At 41.2% G+C, this 14,360-nt stretch overlaps 2 protein-coding genes across 2 annotated transcripts; one reads left to right on the top strand and one right to left on the bottom strand.

The window, feature by feature from the left end:
• Window positions 1-1,329: 1,329 nt before the first annotated feature.
• On the bottom strand, window positions 1,330-3,730 carry bloc1s3 (biogenesis of lysosomal organelles complex-1, subunit 3). Its single transcript, XM_033631944.2, has 5 exons — window positions 3,591-3,730; window positions 3,365-3,480; window positions 3,052-3,241; window positions 2,227-2,327; window positions 1,330-1,763 (listed from the first exon to the last, which is right to left on the bottom strand). The coding sequence occupies exons 2-5, from the start codon at window positions 3,476-3,478 to the stop codon at window positions 1,578-1,580; spliced, it is 591 nt and encodes a 196-aa protein (XP_033487835.1). The 5' UTR covers window positions 3,479-3,480; window positions 3,591-3,730; the 3' UTR covers window positions 1,330-1,577.
• Window positions 3,731-3,999: 269 nt separating this feature from the next.
• On the top strand, window positions 4,000-10,129 carry trappc6bl (trafficking protein particle complex subunit 6B, like). Its single transcript, XM_033630525.2, has 7 exons — window positions 4,000-4,131; window positions 4,412-4,509; window positions 4,816-4,883; window positions 4,983-5,100; window positions 6,652-6,735; window positions 6,819-6,912; window positions 8,109-10,129. Exons 2-7 carry the CDS (start codon window positions 4,414-4,416, stop codon window positions 8,138-8,140), a joined length of 492 nt encoding a protein of 163 aa, XP_033486416.1. The 5' UTR covers window positions 4,000-4,131; window positions 4,412-4,413; the 3' UTR covers window positions 8,141-10,129.
• Window positions 10,130-14,360: the final 4,231 nt, after the last annotated feature.

Below are 14,360 nucleotides of genomic sequence, written 5' to 3'. Positions count from 1 at the left end.
AATCTTAAATGCATGGCAATCATTCGTAACAGAGTGTGTCCACTTTTCTGGTCTTTCGGTTTTGGTTTTGATTATATTTTTCTTCTGTTCTCTTTAAATCTCCCTTGATTTTTGTAATACTGGCTTGTATTTCATTTTCCTTTACAATATTTATGTGAAGCACCAGTACACAAAAGCAACCCTCTTGTGTGTGAAAACCTACCTGGCAATTAACTGAATTCTGATTCTAATAATTCAATTAAATTTTCAATTCAGTTTTATTTATGCAGCCCAATATCCAAAAGCACAATTTTCCTCAGAGGGCTTTACAGCATACAACATCCCTAAGTCTTTGGACCCTATGGCAGATAATACACTGTGGTATTTTACTCACCAGTAAGTAAAAGATCAGAGTACTTCTACCACCACTGCATTAGCCATAATGTGTTTATTACACATAAATTGCAGATGGCAGATTTTCTGGACTATAGACACCAAAGAGAACCAGCAAGTCTTACATTGTGTTCTGTGAGTGTTGTCATATCTTTATCAATGGCGCCATCAGGTGGTAGAAATATGTCAGTAACTCCTGCCTTGGATGCATTTCAATTGTGTCCACACACCACACATCTCTCTCTGTCTCTTTCAGGTGGTCGAGCCTGTCCGTGTGCTCCCTCAAGCAGCCAGATGTAAAGTGGACCCTGAACACATGCTCGGCATCGCGGGTATCGTGGGCACAGTTCTTAACCTCCTGGTCGTGGTGTTTGTGTATCTTTACACACCTGTCTGACATGACTAAACACAGTCTGTACGGGTGGATTTACAGTGAAGCTGTTGATTGTTGGATATGGGACATCACCGAATTGATGGGTGGATGGAAGGACAACCGGAGGGAAAGGACAGGATGCTTTGAACACAGGAGAGTGTTTTAGTAGTTAAGCAGGCCGATTGAATCAGTAGCATTATCTTACATTGTTGGTGAAGATACGACTGACATATATGAGCGTGTTTGTAACTGTGTTTAGACCCCAAAGTCCTTTTCCATGAGTTGAGGTGACCAGCATGTTGTTGTAAGTGCAGTTAAAGGTATGTATTCGTTTTCTGCTCTTTGATGCTACTGTTTTTGAAAATAAATTTATAACCAAAAAATGAGAAAATTCCTCAAAATTATTCCAGTTATCTCCACCTTTGCTTTCATCCATTAGGGCAGCAGCCATTGGATAGTGGGGGTGTTACATTACACACTTTGGCCTCCTTGACCTATCACAGAGGATCCAAAAAGAGCAAAGACATAAAAGGATATGCCTCATAAAAAGACCAAAGTGAAAGAAGAGAGCTGCAAGCATGAGATGACAGGACATGCTTTTATTTCCTTAACTTCTACTCCTTACAGAAATATTCCCAGAGCTCCAGGCACAAGGACAGAGATACCTGACAGATAAATAGTGTGTGACTGTTCAGTATACATATTTGTTCATATGCATGGGTGCTGTTCGTAAACACTGAAGTAAAGCTAATATGCTTTTTCTCCTACTCTCTGATATTCATGGAAAATATTCCCATGATGATATTTTACACATAAATATTGATTTGTTTCTTCAAGGTGCAGGAGCAGTACAATTATTTGGATTACTGATGTTAATATCAGGCAGTATTTGACAGCTGGTGATGATGTCGATCTTCTCGGACACAGCCTTGAGGTCGTCCAGGATTAATCGGATGCTGTGGGAGGCGTTGATGATGGCGCTCTGCGACGTATTCAGCTGAGCTGTTGCACTTTGCACCTTTAAGAAAAGCAGTCAGAGTCAAAAAACTTTTAAAATGAAGACATTTCAACCACAACCAATCAGCTGTGACAAGATGCTTGTCATAAGATTGTTGTTAATGATACAAGTGTTGCCACTTTACATGTACTGGCATGTAAAATAGCAATATGATTTCTATCTATTCTAACGTCATGCCTCTGACATTATATCATAAGCTTACTCCGTCACAGCCATCCTAGATGTTTGAATTACAACAGGTTTGCATCAGGCCCTCTATGCAGCATTATTCTGATTACTTCTCCTCTGCATAGCAATATGTTTAGTTCCCAAATATTCTTTTCCTGTTCTACAACACTGGAGAATAAGTACAGTGGCCTCTGTTGTAATTATGTAGTATAAGGGGCATTTAGCAAGATGTTATATACCTAATTTATAAATGTAATGATAAATGTCCACTCCAGAGTCAAACACATCTACTTACTTCTCGAGTGGCACTGCCATAAACATGCCGTAGTGTCTGTGCAACATCAGTAAACAGCCGGCTGTTGGATTCCTGCAGCTTCTGTTGTAAAAGGGTCTCACCTGCAAACAGAACGACACACTGAAATAACTGAGAGCTAAACTTAAATTTCATCGTTCACTTCTCCATCTGATTAAAGCCATCAGTGACTAAACACTGATGAAATGTGACGGGGAAAAAAGCCAAACACTGAAATACACTGGTCAAAAGTAATCAGTTATCATTGCAACAACAAACACTCCACAATATATGATCTTAAGTAAGGCTACCCATGTAGTAATAATAAGGATAGTTTAACCGTGGAGGGCTTTGTGGCAAGATACTCTTAACTCAAAGGTCAAACTACCAGCTTTATCAGAGCTATCAAACAAATTTCAAATGCATCACTGGAGCTGATGATCCACTCACTGATGCAGATCATGAGAAGCCAGTAAACGGATCTCTAAGTAACAAGTATTCTGTCACATAATGATCACTGGAATATCTATTATACTTATTATGTTATATGGCAGTGGTTCCCAACTGGCCCAGCCCCAGGGTCCAGATTTCTCGTTTGGCAGTGGTTCAAGGTCCACACAGTTACATACATTCAGCATCATACTTGGGTTTGGACATGTTGTCAAGCTAGTCTACTGTCCATTTCTGACTCACTCTACAGCAGGAAACAGCATTTCAAATTAAAAGCTCTGTGCCAGAAATTCACTGTACTTAAAAATAAATAGTGTTTTTTACGGACTGTGCCGCAACCCACCAGTTTGGGAACCACTGTTATATGGTTTTCCTCACCTTGTGGCCTGTGTGTGGGACTTGGCCTGTCTTCCACGATGGACTGTATATCAGGATGGTCTCTAACTACAATAAGAGGAGGCAGGTCTCTCCTGAGTATCTGAGTGCTCTCCTGGCTCAGTGAGGATGCTCGGTCCGCCTGCTCCTCCTCCTCACCCTCACTGTCTGTTTCAGACGCCTCCCCAGGAACCTGACAGCACCCAAGATCACAGACAAAGCAGACTGCAGGTTAATGACAGGAGAGGTGACGTATTGGTCAATGCTGCTGAACACACTTTTATCTCTGAAACACACACAGAGCATGCAACACAACCTTGGCTCCGACTGTGGCAGTTTGAGGAGGTGGCATGGAGGTGATGTAGACTTCATCATCAGAGTCTGTCTCAGAGGCCTCGCCCTGCACCACAATCTGGTAGCTGCTGGACATGGCTGCACACACACAAACACACACAGCTACATTAGCTACACTGTAACAACCTACAGTTACTGTAGCTTACTAATAAAACGGGAAGTTATATGCTACAGTATTCCAGACATACCGGCTTCACTTTGCTCAATACACGTTGTCTCAGAGAGAGTCTAAAATACAATGTAAAAGTTAAATGTTTAAATACAGAGTCCAAAAAACCCGAAACTGTCAAACCTTTCCTGTGTTGTTGAAAACACAAATCACATGAGCAATAAGGAAATGGCTTGTTCTCCAACACCCAATCGGAGCTGCAGTATCATGTCACATGACAAGTGACGTTTCATACCGCAATTGGAAGACATGTCAGCTCCGTGTCAGAGAGTCTGTTTGTAATTGTATCGGCGTATGCCTAAATTCAACGTGAATTTCCTACTCTCTAACGAATTTTCTAACACCCTTTTCTTGAAAGTAATATATTGTATTACTGTAAATATAGTTTTTTGAATGTTCTTTGTTGTTGGATCGTGTGATTAACGTTCATTTAAGGAGTTAATTCCCACTAACTCCGCCAGAGTGAACCCCGAGGAGTACCCTGGTGAATATTTCGAGCGCAACCCAGGAAGCAGGCTTATGTTTACTCGTAGCTTAAAATCTATGCTAGCAACCTACAGGTACGGTACATTTAACAGTCCACGCTGTTGAATTCAATCAGATTAATTGCAAGCTATGTTATACACACATGCATTGCTTTGTGTTGTCTCATATGCCGACATAGGAAAGATTAGGCCTGGGCAATTTTGCCTGTGAACAACACTTGTTTGCTATCTAGCGCTAACTGTCAAGCTAATGCTAACGACGTTAAGGGTTTTCAAATTTAGCGGTAGTGGTAAGTGAAACTGTTTTATTCAAGCGTTATGTTGGGGTTTATAATCACTTTTGTGTATTTGGCAGATATGGCAGACGAGTCTCTGTTCGACTTTCTCCACATGGAGATTGTGTCACATATTTACAAGGAGCAGCAGTCCGGTAAAGGAGAGATGGATAACAAGGTGTGTTCAATAAAGGCAGGAATCAGTCAACTGACACTTAATGTGAAGAATAATCTTAGACTTGAGTTACACTGTGGTCTGGGAGCACCTTTCAAAATACTATCACTATTTGGTATTAATTGTGCTGGCTAATTAGCGCATATTTGTAGATACCAACCAGATAATCACTCTCCCACTCTCAGGCTTCACAATTCAGCTAACCATCACATGATAACATTGCAGTTTTGTCAGGACAAACCACATTAACACACACAATAATTTATTGTCCACTGAGCCAATAAACAGCTTGACCTTTCTTCTCTCCAGGACAGAGCTGTTTGTGTGTCTGTCCTTGAAAGCATGGGCTTCAGGGTGGGACAAGGACTCATTGAGAGGTAGACGAACACTCACATACTGTATGTGCAACAGTAAATGCTGTGCAACATGCATCCTCACTTTTATTAAGTGCTTGTGTTTATGTTTGGTCCATCTAGGTTGACCAGGGACTCTCCCAGCTTCAAGGATGAACTGGATGTAATGAAATTCATCTGTAAAGACTTCTGGACGAAGGTGTTCCGGAGGCAGGTTGACAACCTTAGAACAAACCATCAGGTAAAATAAAAGTTTAGATTAGTGTTTTCACTGTCAGGAATTTCTGTCTCTTTTGTGAAAATGTGACTTAGTTTGTGATTACACAGATCATGTTGGCAAAGAAGAGCTTAGAATATCTAAATCTTCAATACAACTCAACTATGGTCATATCTTACATAACCTCCTTTAAATTATAGGAAGCTTTGCTGGTAAATGAAGAAAATAATATATACAAAATCATATTCAGTGTCAGTTAAAGGATAACTTAAGCATTTTTCAACCTGGACCCTTTTCATAGTGTAAACTGGTTAAAGAGACTGATGTGAACCACAGTTTCTTAAATTGGTCCAGTATTGAGCGAGCAGGCAGCTGCCAGCAGCCGCGGGACGGGCTGCAATGGAAGCACACAGGGCAATTGAGTGCCATCACTGTGTGTTAATTAAAAGTGTTTTGTTTTTTTTTTCACAGAGAGCTCAGATTGTTGCTTTAAGTGGTGGAGGTGTCTCTTCACCGTTCTCTTGATTCAGTCCATTCGTTATTGCCTTGTTAAGTGGAAGTCTGGTACTGAAATATCACGAGATGTCAACTGTTGCAGTCAGACAACATAGGAAACCTATGTAAGATTTGGAGAGAGTATAATAACCAGCATATTTTATAGAAAATGTATTTAGTGTAAGAGATTTTCAATATCATCGCCAGGTGTGCATGTGCAGTGTATGGACAGGAGTGTTAGGATTCATTTGTAGCCCAACTAGCCAAAACTTCAGTGTGTCCATATCCAACAAAGATGGTCAATGACAGCTGGTTAGAGTATAGCTCCTCATTTTGTTGGCACAGATCAGGAGTGGGTAAACTTGAACCACTCTTAACAAAATAGGAATTTTTCCTCTGTGGACATAGGGTCACAGGACCCACAGGAACACCATCCGCCTTCCAGCTTCATGGCTTTGCTGCTGGTTCACCCTCTGCTGCCTTTTCTCCTCCCTCTCTCCTTGTCCGCTCTTCATGCGTATACTCTGGCTCACATAAAAACAGGCAGAATTCAAATTCAAAAGCCTCATCCACATGATTGAAATCAGGATAATCCATGACATTGAATATCTTTTAGACAACACTAAACTACTTGCTTTGCAAACCACTCTGATTACTATACTCTACAGATCTCACACACATTTCCACTGTTGTTTTCCTGCAACAAGTGACATCTCATGATATTTCAGAATAAGACTTCTGCTTAACAAGGCAATAACAAACAGACCTGATCAAGTGAAAGGTAAAGAGACACCTCAACCACTTATAAAAACAATCTGAGCCGTCTGTGATGAAGATAACCACTTTTAATGGACATACAGTGACAGTGTTCAATTGCCCGTGAGCTTCCATTGCAGCCCGTCCCGCAGCTACCACTCGCTCAATACTGGACCAATTTCAAAAATTGTTGTTCACATCAGTCTCTGTGTCCAATTTACACAGGGAAATATGGTCCAGGTTGAAAAACACAAAAGTTATCCTTTAAAATGTGTTGTTTGTTACAAGGTTTCTTACTATACCTGCCTTTATTTTCTGCTATAGGGCACCTATGTTCTGCAGGACAACAAATTTTCTCTGCTCACTCAGCTCTCCAGTGGAAAACAATACTTGGATCAGGCTCCTAAGGTGAGTATACTGTTTCTCTGAAATAATAAAATCCACCTCCATACGTCTCATGTTAATTTGTATTTTTATGTGTTTCCTTTCAGTACCTTGCTTTTTCATGTGGCATTGTGAGGGGAGCTCTGTCTAACCTTGGTATGGACAGCGTGGTGACAGCTGAGGTCTCTGTTATGCCATCCTGTGAGTACTATCAGAATATCATTCATGTTTTTCTTTACTGTGGGAAAGGTTGTGGTAACATAACATGCTGTTAAGAAACTGTTAGGTTGTGTGATCAGTTAGGTCAGGACATGTTTGTGAGATTCATTAAGTATCATTAAGTAGGGTGCTACATTTTGGATATATCTTTTAAAGATATACTATGCAGGGTTCTCTTAGAAAAACAATGTAGAGTCATGCAGAAGTAATCCTTCTCAATTATCACGTATGACCCAACATAAGTGTGTGATGGTGTATTTTCCTGCTTCTTATTGACTGTGCTTGGGATGTTTATGGGCATCTACCCTGACAGCACGCAGATGAGGTCAGGGCTTTATAAAAAGTAAGCAACCAGGTGCCAGACCATAAATAGCAGGCATCCAAGAGACACAGTGCCAAAAGAACGCAAATATAGTGAGGTGAAATGCCAAACGAGAGTTAATCTAGGGTTGGCTTTTACTTTCATCTTTGTCGGCAAGCTTGTTTACAAACTGTAACCGACTGTCCTGCATAGTATACTGTCAAGGTCCAAACAGATTAGGGATCGACGATATGGTTTTTTCAGAGCCGATGCCGACACCAATTATTATGAAATAGAGATACCGATAGCCGATATTTACAACCGCTGTGAAAATCATAGCTGACACAGAATTTAAAAAAAAAAGAAACACTGACAAAGCATTACATTCAAATGCAATTAAGCATATATTCATTCTGAGAACTTTTCCAATGAAACAGTACAGGGAGCTGCCAGCAGCACTTTGAAAAAAAGACTTTGACAAGTAAACAAATGAATAGAAAAATATAAAAGCGCTCCCTGAGGTTTAAAGTACGTGAAATAGTAAGTAAAACACTGAACAGTAAATGAATATGCTAGCTAAATAAAAACAGATAATAAAAATGATAATAAAATAAAATAAAATAAAGGAGAGCTTAATTAAAAGTCAGGCTAAAAAGGTAGGTCTTGAGTTTGCTTATAAGGGCCTAGAGTGGTACGTGCAGGCAGTGAGAAGCATGCCAGGGGCAAAACAGCACCGCTAAGGAAAATAAAACTGAAAAAAATCACAGGTGCCAATAACCCCAAAAATTCATAATATCGGCCCCGATAATCAGCCAGGTCGATTATCTGTCAACCCCTAAAACAGATAGTTTACCTCTTCTTAATTTTGTCTCACCAGGTAAGTTCCAAGTGGTGATCCAGAAGTTATGACCTTATCCTCTCTGCTACCCTGGAGCTGATGAACAGGGCCCTGTGGGTTTGGGCTAATCCTAAAGAGAGGATAGTAGTTCCTGTCTATCCACAGAGGGAATCAAACACCACTGTGATTTCCACAACTGGGTCAAACAGGACTTGCCAGGTTCGGCTGACAACCAGGTACCCATGAAAGAGCAAAAAGGGTTAGCAGGCGTACCTCTCACTTGTGGTATTCTGATACAGAAGATTTGTTTTATTCCTTTTGCATTTTTATTTTCATGTTTGTTTCATATACAAAGGAAATAATATATGATATTTTCAGCTTTAGTTTTCACTGGCCTTGCCTGAGCCCACCTGGCCGAGCTTTGAAAAGAAATATTGACTGTCCGTGATGTGAAAACAATAATGTGAATGTATAGTAAATCACATGGTAATTTAATGTTCTTTGTCATATCTTGCAATGTGGACTGACCCAGAAATACTCACCGAGACATAATTGAAAATAAAAATCAATTTAGGATAAAACATCAACCGCCATACCATCGCTTTGAGCATCCATCCAAATAACAGCCAGTGAGCCTTTGAACATCATTACACCTGCCTCATTAGATTCATTATTCAGTACTTGTTTCTCTGCAGACACTCTGAATCTGTAACTAGCTCCTGGTGCTTTGCTCTGCCTTGTAGCAGACTGCCTTTAGGAGCTGGGTGTTTCATGCATGCTGGTGGTCATTCAAATTTCAGTTCATTTAAAGGCAAAATGCAAATCTAGAATGAGTCATGGGTACAGGCATTTTATTTTCAGTATGTTCCATTATAGATATGGTAACACTGTCTGCGCCTCTCTCTGTTCCTCTGTAGGGATATCACATTAGTTTACGGATTATTGTATTTTTGTACCAAAATGTACATTTTTTGTCCTTCTGCACAGCACTGATATGTAGTAATTACATTTCTCTAGAGTATAGTGAGCTGCAAATGTGTTTTTACCATGTCGTGTGGCTTTGAAACCAATTCACATGAATTTCTTGTTACATTTGTGAAATGACTCTTTGCTTTGTATAAAAGTCTCCTCAAACATTAAACCCAAAACAGCTTAAAACTATAAAACTGTTAAGTTTGTGTTGTTTCCTTTGAGTATTTTACTTTCTCAACTTAACATTTTCTCTAAGTGGAATAATAATGTGACAAAACAAAGCCTTTAGAACATGAAAGGACAACTCGCTGACACGGTGATAAAGAAAATCACCTCTCCAGTAGATACTGTTGCCTGTTTTTGCCACTAGATGGAGACAGAGAGCTGTCTTTATTTCCATGTCTGTTGCTTTACAGTTTGGCAAAGTCTGTCCAGGCTCTCCTTGCCTGTTCAGCCTTGTTCTTAAAAATCTGTAGTTCATCTTTCCAATACGCCCCCAGTATTTGTCTGGGAGAAAAGAGACCCCATAGTTGAAAATTGTTTTTCACACTCGCTTAAAAAATAATGAGAAGTCAAAAACTGTTCACCCTTTGTATCACACAGTGCATTTCCTTTTATCTTTTTTATTACCTGTCTGCATAACAACATATTTCACTGTGTGCTTTAGCAACAGCAGTTCCATTTCCCATCATCCCTGCTTAAGTTATTAATATTTCTTTCATGTTGTTGATCCATATCATGAGCTCGGCATTAAGAGGTTCTACTGTATGTGAGCTTACTGCACGGGCTAAACTGTAACTTCAGTTTTAAGACAACCATGATCAATCTGAGTTAGTGTTTTAAGACCCAGGTTCTCTCTAATCCATCATCAGATTTGTCACAATGTTTTATTTACACTTGGATTTTCATTAAAGTTACATTTTGGTATACCACCATGTTGACGTTATAGCTCTCTCTGAAGGATTATGGTGCTCACTCTGTTTTCATTACTGTCTCTGTTTAAGTAAAATATCCCTGACAGTGTTCCAGTATTTCACTGCCATCAGTGTAATAGTTTTACACAATAAAGGTGTTTACATGTAACTTAATCAATTCAGTGTGTTTCCAGTTTGTGTGTCACTGAGGCTCGGGCTTGAAAAACCACCGTGTGGATGCTGCTTTCCATATTTGCTCTTACAGTAGTTTCTGTTTATAGTAGTCACAACATGGAAGTTGTATTTCCTCATACACAGAGAGACACCTTAGCATCAAGTTTTCATCGGATATTAGACGTAATGGCCATAGACTGGTGCAGGGAAGCAAATTATTAAAGTTAATGTCAGGGCGTCGGTAGCGTAGTGGATAGTGCCAGCACCCCATGTACAGAGGCATCGCCTCGCTGCAGTGGCCGCTGGTTCGAATCCGGCTCGCGGCCCTTTGCTGCATGTCAGTCCCCACTCTCTCTCTCTCTGTCTCCCCATTTCACTCTCTGTCCTGTCAATAAAGGCAAAAAGCCCATAAAAATAATCTTAAAAAAAAAAGTTAATGTCACCCTGGTTTCCTCATCAAAAAGCCAACGTGATTTTTCCATTCAGTTCTGGATTATTGCAGAAAATGAGCTCTGTGGAAAACAAAAGTTAAGATATTTACATTTTGTTCAGCAAAATAATTTTCACAAATGACCACCACTTCTACATTTTTTTTTTTTTTTTGAAGACCATTTTGGGGCTAGCGTGAAAGGAGTAGAGAAAGGGGGTGACATGCAGCAAAGGGCCATAGGCTGGAATCAAGCCCGTGGACGCTGCGGCAAGGACATTGCCTTTGTACATAGGAGCCAGCTCTACCCACTGAGCTACTGGGCGCCCCTGACTTTTACAGTTTTTGAAGCGTAAATGCAATGGCCAGAAGCAAAATGCTAATCTGAGTCTATAAATGAACTACACTATGGTCATATGACTTAACACCGCCACTACAACGAGATGTAGAGCTATGTTCAGCGTGATGATGTTCTGTAGCTGCATTTAGCCACTTGTTAGTGATCGCCTTTTTGATGACACCTCAAAGCTCCAGAGTTCACAAGTGGGAGATTTACCAATTTATTTTATGTCGTAGAACTAAACGTAAAAATCTTATTTCAAGAATCTAACCAAAAATCCATTGACTTAAAGATGAGTGAACCGGAGGTGCTACATTTTTAACTTATGTCCTGATTTCAGACTCACTCCTGCATCACTCTATTGTCACGAATGACGACATCAGAGTGGAATTTATATGTAACAGGGCAGTCAAAGTGAAGGGTGAAATTGTGCTCACTATGTAGACAACTTGTCATGCACATAAATGGACAATGAAGTCAGAAGACAAATATGCACTATATCCAGACATCCTTTTTAATTAGCATAGCATAGCAACATTTTGTCATTTGTAAAAAGTTTTCACTGCTGCAAAAACAGTGTTACCACATCAATTGTCACAACACTGAAACTATAGCGACCCAGCTCAGCTACGTTCGTTCACAAACCCCACCATAAAGCATAAATAGCTGCCATGAAATAGTGGAAGGAGAGACAGACTCTGACTTGGACTGCACCTCACAAAGGCACTCAATTTCCAATCAGCCTTTGTAAACAGTTGTAAAATGCCTTTTGTGGCTCTCAAGGGAGCATTTTATAGTCCAAGTAAATAACCCTCATGATGTCATCGGGGTTATTTTTGCTTGGATTCTGACACCACAGACTTTTTTTCTCAAACTGAAGGTACTGAGTTAGGGAAGAATGAAGGATAATACAAGAGTTGCTGTTGGCTGCATAATGGGAAGTGAAGGATCCAGTGTTGTTGGAGCTTGATCCATGCTAGGGATTAGAAGTCAAGATACCTCTGCTTCGGCTGAATCAGTTTTGATCATTCTTTTTTTAAAAATATATCTCTTGCCAGTCCCCCAACTTCATAGAAGTGCAATACTACACTCCTTTAATATAGCCTTAACTCCTTTGTCTAAAACTTGGCTCTCAAACCTGGCTATGTCCTTACTTCAGTATGGAGGCCCTCAAGACAAGAGTTCTAGAATGAGCTTAAGCATTCGAGAAAAGTTAAATAAGATCCCTGGTTATAAGTAGACAGCCACTCTACCCCTGCTGATCTGCATAGTGCATTGTAGGTGACAGCAAGATGTGTGGTTTTCGGAGCGTCTATTCAACTGTAGGAATGTTGTGAGAGAAGAAAACAGTCAGGAAAACTGAGCTAGGCGTCTGCATAAATGTGCAGCACCTGACTATGGCCCACTCTTTTGCCCATTTGTTGCAATCCATTAAACACTTTGCCCAAATCCTCTCTTGGGAGAAGTAAAAAAAACAGAGAGAGGGATTAGAGAGAAAGCCTGGGAGGGAGGGAGGGAGGGAGGGAGGGGGGCTGGATTGTAGAAAGTGGGTGGAGGAAGAGAGGGTGAGATTGAGAGAGCGGGTGAGAGGAAAATGAGATGGAGAGAATGAAGAGCCTCTACAGGAGGCTGTGGGGAATGAAAGGTAGAAAAGAGGAGTTTATGGGGGGTGGGGGGGGGGGGGGGGGGGGGGGGCAGAGTGGGAGCAGTGTAGGACAGGATGATGATGAAGGAAGATGATGAAGGTGTGATAGTGAGGAGGGGAACAGTGTGAGACATATCTTGTACCCAAATGTCCTACAAACTGTGAGGGATGATGGCAGGAGTTCAGCAACAGTTGTGTGCCGCTCTGCGTGTCATTGCTCCCCTTCCTCCTGCCCTACCCTGCATCACAATATCGCCAGTATACTCACAAAGGAGGAACAGTGAATGGAGGGAGGAGAGCAAAGGAGGAGGAGGAGGAGGAGGAGGAGGAGGAGGGGGATGTTCAGGGTCTAAGAAGAAAGAAAGGAGGTGTTGGGGGTGTGTGAGTAAAACCAGCATTCATTCTCTCAAATTGATGACTTGCTAAAATTCTGTAACACTGTCCACATAGAGTGACTGAAGCCTTTTGTAGTGTGAGAAGCTGACGGAGACTATTGATCTGTGGGAAGTCTCCTGAGAGCTCACTGCAGTTTCAGAAACTGAAATCACCAAATGCAATTTAAAGTCATTTTTGAGCCCTGATAATTTAGTAGTGGCCATTAAATTAACATCAAATACTGATCTGGGGTCCAAAACAGTGTCTGTAAGTTAAAGCCTCTGGAAACCCAAATCCACAATAGCCTTCTAACTATGTAATTTAGGGTCTTATGTACATAATATTAAACATGTAAAACAATTAGAAATCTGTTTCCATCAAAATTTGAAATATCTGTCTTTTAAGTTTTTGTACATTCTTGAAATTGGGTTTGATTTGGCCATGGTTATCTCTGAGATTTATTACGCAATAAATTCCAAACCAATCATAAATCATCAGTCAGTTGTCTCATCCCGCCTCCCAGTGGCAGCGCAACAAAACCTTTCTGCTCCAGCTAAATCTGCCTCTTTGAGTCTGAGCCAACTCCTCTTTCTAGTCTGATGTTTAGAAAATACAGATCGTAAACTGGCTGAACCGCTCAGCTGCGACCCAGCGGAGGCTCTGCCTCCGGCGGGCTCCCAGCAGCACTCGAATCAGGTTGACCGGCTCCAGAGCCCAGACAATCCGAGTCTTTGCAGCTCGTGGAGCTGCAGGAAGAGGCGGCTTGTGAGCGGCCGGGCTTGCCCCCCGGGCCCGGTGCCAGTGTCGGCTCGCAGAGAGGGGACGTAATGTGCACCCTTCCTCACCCCTAACCCCAACCCCAAGCAGTTAGCTTTGCTATGCATAAACATATCCCCAATGGCGGAGGTGATGCTGCGGGAAACAACACAATTTTAGCCGGAGGGGAACATTATTCGAGGCGGGCAAATACATCTACACAACGCCAGAGAGACGGCCGGCCAGCACCGGTCTCTCCTGCTTTGACGGTCGGTGTGTGTGTCAGAGTAAGGACATATTTAATCTATTAAGACTGGATGTGTTTGAATGAAAAAGGCTATTATCAGAAAAACGGAGCAGATTTATGTTTTCAATGAAAACGTATCTCAGTGAAGAAAGGCAAAGCGCTAGCCTCCCGTTGTCATTCATCTCAGCTAACGGCCGGGCTCAACCGGGCATGTCTGCAGCGTGAGTCCCGTAGCAGCTCGCCCCCCTGTTAATCAATTACAGCGACTCCACCGGCAACGAGAGCGGCACGACAACTCTCTATTTTACGCGGCTCTTCTATTGTTTATCCGTGACACTGTGTCCGTGGCGGACATTTGAAAGTGAGTAGATGACAAACAGTACAGTAAACTTGTAGATAACTCAAATATATGTAATAACTTAAGTGGAAAATGCTTTAACA

Source organism: Epinephelus lanceolatus, chromosome 4, assembly GCF_041903045.1.
Source record: "Epinephelus lanceolatus isolate andai-2023 chromosome 4, ASM4190304v1, whole genome shotgun sequence".
Taxonomy (NCBI): Eukaryota; Metazoa; Chordata; class Actinopteri; order Perciformes; family Serranidae; genus Epinephelus; species Epinephelus lanceolatus.
This window is presented reverse-complemented; position numbering and strand designations above follow the sequence as displayed.

Coding starts and splice junctions, on each gene's coding strand:
- bloc1s3 (XM_033631944.2), bottom strand. CDS start 3,478: ATGTCCAGCAGCTACCAGATTGTGGTGCAGGGCGAGGCCTCTGAGACA. Junction 3,242..3,364: donor CTGCCACAGTCGGAGCCAAG/GTTGTGTTGCAT, acceptor GGGTGCTGTCAG/GTTCCTGGGGAGGCGTCTGA. Junction 2,328..3,051: donor TCCCACACACAGGCCACAAG/GTGAGGAAAACC, acceptor TTCTGTTTGCAG/GTGAGACCCTTTTACAACAG.
- trappc6bl (XM_033630525.2), top strand. CDS start 4,414: ATGGCAGACGAGTCTCTGTTCGACTTTCTCCACATGGAGATTGTGTCA. Junction 4,510..4,815: donor AAGGAGAGATGGATAACAAG/GTGTGTTCAATA, acceptor TCTTCTCTCCAG/GACAGAGCTGTTTGTGTGTC. Junction 6,736..6,818: donor ACTTGGATCAGGCTCCTAAG/GTGAGTATACTG, acceptor GTTTCCTTTCAG/TACCTTGCTTTTTCATGTGG.